The sequence below is a fragment of the Bremia lactucae genome, linkage group LG15 (assembly GCF_004359215.1).
Source record: "Bremia lactucae strain SF5 linkage group LG15, whole genome shotgun sequence".
Lineage (NCBI taxonomy): Eukaryota > Oomycota > Peronosporomycetes > Peronosporales > Peronosporaceae > Bremia > Bremia lactucae.
In genome coordinates this window covers 624,894-631,844 of record NC_090624.1, presented here as the reverse complement: position 1 = coordinate 631,844, position 6,951 = coordinate 624,894, and the positions used below count along the sequence as shown (strand labels likewise).

General features: G+C 46.4%; 2 protein-coding genes across 2 annotated transcripts; both read right to left on the bottom strand.

The window, feature by feature from the left end:
* Positions 1 to 5,290: 5,290 nt before the first annotated feature.
* CCR75_005454 (uncharacterized protein) lies at positions 5,291 to 5,782 on the bottom strand (the record flags this gene model as incomplete). The annotated part of the gene is made up of 1 exon (XM_067963535.1): positions 5,291 to 5,782. One exon carries the CDS (start codon positions 5,780 to 5,782, stop codon positions 5,291 to 5,293), a length of 492 nt encoding a protein of 163 aa, XP_067819172.1.
* Positions 5,783 to 6,398: 616 nt separating this feature from the next.
* On the bottom strand, positions 6,399 to 6,608 carry CCR75_005453 (uncharacterized protein; the record flags this gene model as incomplete). Its single annotated transcript, XM_067963534.1, has 1 exon — positions 6,399 to 6,608. The coding sequence occupies one exon, from the start codon at positions 6,606 to 6,608 to the stop codon at positions 6,399 to 6,401; it is 210 nt and encodes a 69-aa protein (XP_067819273.1).
* Between the last annotated feature and the right edge of the window lie 343 nt (positions 6,609 to 6,951).

The window sequence follows — 6,951 nt, the reverse complement described above, 5'->3', positions numbered from 1 at the left end:
TTAAGCCCCGTTAACGCGACAGCAGCAGTATGTGTCAGCGTTTCGACTAAGGCATTGGACGCTAACGGCGTGTTAACGCGGCGCGTGCGCTTAGTGCGAGGTTGAGTGGGCGTCTTCGCAGACGACCCACCAACGTGGCCCCTTTTAGGTGGCATCTTTCATGCCGTATATGAAAATACAGTTCGCTAGAAGAAATTAGAGAACTATCGGCGCGTTAGGTAGCTCGCAGTTCCTCCTTCCTCTTTGACAAATTTTAAAATGTAAATTCGTTCTTAAAGGGGGTTTGGTGTAACGGGTTCAAGTTGCCCTAATGTTACACAGTCCCCGTTAAGTACACTTGGTGTATTGGGATGATCAATCACTTAAATAAAGTAATAAGACCCACCACACGGGTGTGAATCACATTGTGATCAGCCCTTGTGTATTTGATGCACATAGGTGCATTCACATTAGTTTGGATGACGCCTAGCGTCATCCGTCACGCGAGAAATCTAGAAAGATATGCTCGCAATACATATTAGTGTCATCTACAGAGATGACATTTTGATTAATAAAAAAAGGAATTTGTATTCTAATGCGATTAAATACAAATCAGTCTGAAAACTACTTTCTGCTTGGTAAGTGCGCACGAGGAGCCGGATTAGCGATCCCGTGACGACACTTTACAAGAGTTACTCGGTGGACTTAGACGTGCCACTCCAATATCTCAGGCATTTTACACCCTTGATGATTCGGCCTTAGGCCAACAATGCTTTCAGCATTCAGCAATTTGTTATTATAACGAGTGTCATTCGACGGAGTACGTGCCGTTCCAGTTCTTTCTGCTATGTCGGGCTCAAAATTAATGTTTTTTTACATTGGAATTTATTAAATCAGACATTCCAATGTCTAAAACTTAGTGCGTTGGGTGAGATCGCTAAGGCGCCACCACAACTACCACACTGCACGCAATAGAAGACGGTCTAACCGCTTCCTTGCTGTGCTAGAGTATGTTTCTAGGTAGAGCATGGCCGCATTTCGACGTGCTTGCCTACACCTTTGGTAGCTAAATATCCTTGACTACATAGGAATATTCCTCTGAACTCTAAGATGAATGCGTGCTCATCCGAATATGGCGGATAGTGAACGCGAGTAAGAGGGCACGCCTTATCTCTAACCGTTTTCAAACGCGGAAATAAAAAGTTTCTTCTCCAGGCGGCCCTGAAGCCTGTGCTTCAAAAATAAGTCAATTATTCACTTATTTTTCATAGGCACATGCAACTGCCAATGGTATAATATTTTGGTACACTGCACCACGCCATTCAGCAATAGTTTTTAATGGCAGTATTGCGATAAGGGTTACACGCTCTCGTTCCTTATGCAACAAGCAGAAGGTATCCTTTGCATTCTTAGACCTCGACCGCCATTCATCTTGCTGCGGATATGACTCAGGACAACCTCAATTATTACAGAAGAGCTCGACTAATCCATTTATGGCTCAATTATAAATATTCTAGCTATTTCATCGATTGAACAGTGGTTGGAAGACCACACAAAAAGTATTCTGTCGTCTCACCACAACAAGGCTGAGACTTCAGAACGGGGCGAGTATGTAAAGTGTTCCCAAGTTTCCAGCAATGAGTCTTCCTTTTATAGAATGAATTGTTGTTTCTGAGCGTCATTAACGCATTGCAGTCGGAAAGCCTTCCTGAAGTATAGACTCTCGGAGTAACGAAGTGTCAGTAATGGGACACATTTCATTAGTATTGATCAGTACTTGTTAACCTTACACTATTTTCAGTGTAGGTAGGGTGCCTCGAAACGTCAAGTATACAAGAGTACAGAGGAAGATTTATAAGCAGCTAAGAGTCTATAGCTACCAAAGGTAATTCGATGGATTAGAATAAGCAAAAAGTAAAATGCATTAGTAGATATAGTTTATTACGTAACGATATTCTATCTACTGAACTTATTCAATTAATATCTAACTAAGTAAACCGCCTTCTAGCGCACCGCACAATCGTGTCTAGTAACGATTGGCGGGGTTGATTTAAACATTAAGCAAGCTAATCTATAGCGCTAATGTATTTTTGCATCACTAATACCCATCTGGCATTATTGAATATAGTAACTAATGAAGTTTATGACTTCTTTCATCTTGCAAGCAAACAATCAATAGAGCTAATGTATTTTTGCATCACTAATACCAAATCTGGTATTATTGGAACTATTTAAGTCAAATAATGAAAGATAATAATTTTGAACTTCTTTACTATTTCCTCCTGTAGGAAATTATACTTATGTAATCGGAACTCCGTTACATCAACCCCTTAGCCATCAGTCACTGTAGTGACTGATGTAGGGTAACAGAAAATATTATTAGGCCTTTCATGTAATGTGCATTATTAAATTTAATCAAAATACCGATTTTATTTGTATTATGAATTCAATCAAAATACCGAATTTATATACGTTATGATCTCATCAAAATACCGATTTTATTTGCAATATTGACTTTGACCAAAACCAAGATGGCGAAAACAAGTCTGTGTGCATGGCCCGCGAGGCCGCTTAGCTGGCAGGTGCGTGGATCAGTGTAGCTGTCAGTGAGGCAAATGTTTTAGTAGACGCTAATGCGTCTAGTGTGGGGGGTACGTCACCATCTACTCCCATTGGAGGTGAGTGGGGTAATATCATCTGCTGGGTGACATTGCAGGTAACGGGTTCAAGTCACCTGCTAAAACGAATTGTAGGTGACTGGTTCAAGTCACCGTCATTGGCCGACTCAGTGGCGACTGTTAATGCCGCCGGATCATTCGGCTCCGAGTCCGTTAAACCTTTGAGTCCTAACGTGAATATCAACGAGGTGATGACGAGGTTGTTTGACTCGTCAGACCTCTTTGGTGAAAAAACTTCTGATGACGACTCCATGGGCGATGATCACTCTGGTAACGTTACTGTACGTCACCAGGGACGAAGTGATCAATGGGGAAGGAATGCTGCTAATGGTGCTAGTTTGCATCACCAGGAATGGAGTGATTCTAAGAATCGCTCCAAGGGCGAGGTTATCGTAATCGCTAATATGAGCCAGCAGGAGAGGGACCACAATGTTGCGGTTCGTGCTGAAAAGCAACGTTGTTGGCCCTCTAATGATAACCTGATTTGTTGGTCTGGTATGACCAACGATCAATGTCATATTCCGTTGTTTGACTCATCCAGGCTTCACAAGCCTGGCGAGGATGAAGTGGAATTCTTCATCGATGCCTTTTTCCGGTATCGTTGGTACACATGCACAGGAGCAAAGGATGTCAAACTTTTGTTCCAAGCTTGGATAGCCTTTGTACGAAAAAATGTACAAAACATAGACCGTGAGTTTTGGCTGGACAAGGTAAACGCTTTCCGTGAACGGTTCGAAAGACCGACGGTAGTCGGTGCACGCTAAAAGTTGCACCGTTGTCTAGAAAGGCAGGGATACTTCGCCTCTAATGGGGGAACTCATGTTCATGCTTTCTTAAGGGTGCCGGTCACGCCCCTAAGGAAGCATAATCCGTTGAAAATCCTAATTGGAGGACGCTCATCTTTAAGGAGATGCGTCAAGGGATTGGGAAGTCCAATCGTTTTACGAGCGCGGGAAGCACTCATTCTCGATGGACCTTCTTTTGAAGATGGTAGGTCTCGTCGTACTGCAGGACGGGACACGGAACGAACGTTTATCATCAGCTGGGAACGACGTTCCCAACGAACATGCGAGGGTGGATGCCCTCGCAACGAACGAGATAACTCCGTTGAACCCGTTTTGCCCCATTGCGGTTCAAGAAGCTTTCAACAAGAAAACGCTTCTCATCACCCAAATCCGTCAATGGATGTGGAGGGGAGGAAAAATCGTGTTCGCCTCGTTTGACTAACCCGGGTTTGGATCACACCTCATTTAAAAGAGGATCTTGATCACGAGCGATCCCGTCATCGCGAGTTAGCGGTGACGGTTAATAACGTTTCTCATGACCAGTTGAGAAATTGTGCGCAAGTTGCGACTGATCAACTGGCGAACGAAAGGACAAATCAGTCCCTACAAAACGAGCTGGTGACAGCTCGTCAGAGAATCTCTTCCTTGGAGTAAAGAGTGGATCGTCTGATTCGTGAGAATCAGACTCCCATAAGGCTTTGGCTCGGGACCATCAGGCTTTGGTGGATGCCTTAGACCGTTCCGGTGTAATCCGGAATCAGAAGTAGCCTCGTGTTGAAAGTAAGGTCGCCCAACATAAAACGAAGGATGCGTACGTATCCTACGAGGCAGACCAATCGAGCATGCATTCCGTTGGCGATGTAGTACACAAAACGGACCGATATACCTGGGCTGTAATTTATACTGCCCACATTCGTCACCGCATGGTTTGATGGATTTTCCGTAGACAGTAGGACTAGGTCATTAATATTAAATGAAAGTATTCTTGCTCTTCCATTTTTTGTCAGAGTTGCGTTTCTGTCGGTCCAACGCATCAGCTATGGAATTCTGTACGAAACGGACCACTACTTCTCTAGCCTGCAGGATGTCACCTACCATATGTACCTTTGCCGGTTGTTGGGATGTCGTGATCACCGCTGCTAGTGCCCTGTATACCGTTATTCACAATGAAGCGTTCCACCTTAACCATGAGGCGGGAAGCACTGGGCCTACAGGAGCGATAAAAATAGGTGGCACGCGCCCGCCATTTGTACCCGCGAGCGCCTTGCCGTATGCCGCTCGACGCCATTATCTTTCCGGCGCGGCTGCCGTTGGCCAGAAATTTGACATTTGTGTCGTGATGGAGTGCCGTTACAGTCTTAACATTAGCCGGGGAGAATCCAAATCACGTCTGGGCTTTATAAAGGAAGGCACTTTTACCGATTCATATGCCTTTTTGAAGTCCAATAGTGGCTCCAATGCTTGCGCCAGTTCCGGGTCCGCATTGACTGCTACCCTCGCCGCCATGTCTTTGTCGATCGTGCTGTGACTAGACCTCCCTAGCACGACCTATTCTGGCTCGAGTGTATGAGAAGCGACATTTTCACTCTCGTCTTGGTGGTGAGAATGCGGGTGTAAATTTTATAGTTGGAATCAAGTAAGGCCAGCGGCCTATAATTTTGAGGCAAATACATCTGCCTTCAGGAAGCTGGCATAAAAACTCCCTCAACCTATCCACTGATTGTGAAGCCAGGCAAGTATCGGAACGAGCATGTCAAAGTAATTTCCATACCAGTCGTCCTCCAGCATTTTCGGACCGCAAGCCTTGCCCCGATGCATGCTTAGAATTGCAGCGCGTGATTCGGCTTCCTATATGGATGCAGCCAGAGAATCCAACTCAGCCGTGTGATGCTCTTTTGAATTTGATCGTGCAAGCATCTGCCTGAACTCTTGCGCGTCCATGGCCTCCTGCTGAAGGATAGGAGTCCATGTTTTAGCAAAAATGTTAGCTTTGTCATGGTCTCCTCGCCAGGGACCTCGTTCCTCCGGCTCAAGTCGGTGGATAGTGTTGTCCCCATTCTTGACCCTGATACGGTAGAACGGAAACTTTACGGTTGTCCCTGGTGAAGAAAAGGCTGAATCCCTGAACATCCTCCGGTGTCCATTTGCCTCCACGGTCTCATGCAGTGTTATGGAGTAAAGCAAGTCCGTAATGCCCTCAATTGTCAGGGCAGCTCGTATTGTTGCTTTCGGGGCCGGCGGACCCGTTTGACAAGTCGGCGAATTCGTTGGTGTACCGATGCTTGCACCGCCCGCCTGCGCTGCCACATCACAGTGAGTTTCTTCCGGCCCATTTGGCATTAAAGTTCATCCCAGGTGCACGCAGTTATGGCCGCCGCCGGTTTCGTCTTAAAATTCGATCAGCATCTCCGTCACCTCGGCCAGTACCACACCCCCTGAGTCGAATGGAGGTGGATGCACCCGCGGCTGCTTGCACACCCGCACCGGGTTTTTCGGCGAGCGTAAATGAAGCTTCACAGCATAATGATCCGATGTTCCACGAGGAGGTTGTACTTCCACTGTAGTGATCCACTCCAGGTCCACGGTCGACGCATATCACCGATCAAGCCAGGTGGGAGCATCAGCCTTGTCCGGCAATGTGTTCTTGTAAATATGCTGGGGCTCCCGTTTGTTTTCTTTACCGCAAATTTGGGCTCGACGGCATCAGTTACATTTTATACATCTAAAAGATGTGAGACCGCTACCGAGGTAAGTGAAAACTGCGATCAGTGTGTTCATTGAGGGTGCAATTCAAATTGCCCAACAATCACCATGTGGGAGGCCGAAAGCTCCAGCTCGGCCAGGTGGCGGAACAGACGTTCCCGCTGTGCTTTAATATATAGGGAGCATACATGTCACGATCATTATGTCTTTGTCAGCATAGTTCCCTTTCACAACCATTAAGTAGACTCGCCATTCATACTGCAGTAGTTGAGATACCAATCCAAATCCCTAATATGGGTTCACGAGAGCAGCAACGCCACCCTTCCTGTCTGCTGCTGGCGCCCAAAAGGAGAGCTGCAGGCAGCTTGGTCCCAAGCGGAAAATCCCACGCCCTCGCGTAAAGCCGCTTCATGTGGTCAATTTCGGACCGATCTGTGCGCAACCACGATATCATGGCTGCCATGATTGTTCTTGCGTCAAATGCCCTTATTGATTCATCCGCTTGACCCGTGGTGAATTTAAATCCATTTTTATAATGAGTTACACACCTAAGAGCCACTTTCACACGCACAGGACGGCTGGAAAGAGAATAAGGCTTTTATATCTGCTGCTACAACCCGCTTCTTGTCGCATGCTGCATTCCGGCGTGCGGCAATAAAGTATTTTTAAGTTGTGGTGGCCGTACTGTAGGCGGGCACGTCGTAATGCGGCCACGCTCTACTTAAGCACACACCCTAGCACAGCGAGGAAGCGGTTTGACCTGCTTCTCTTGCGTGCAGTGAGGTAGTTGTGGTGGGCGCGCAAGC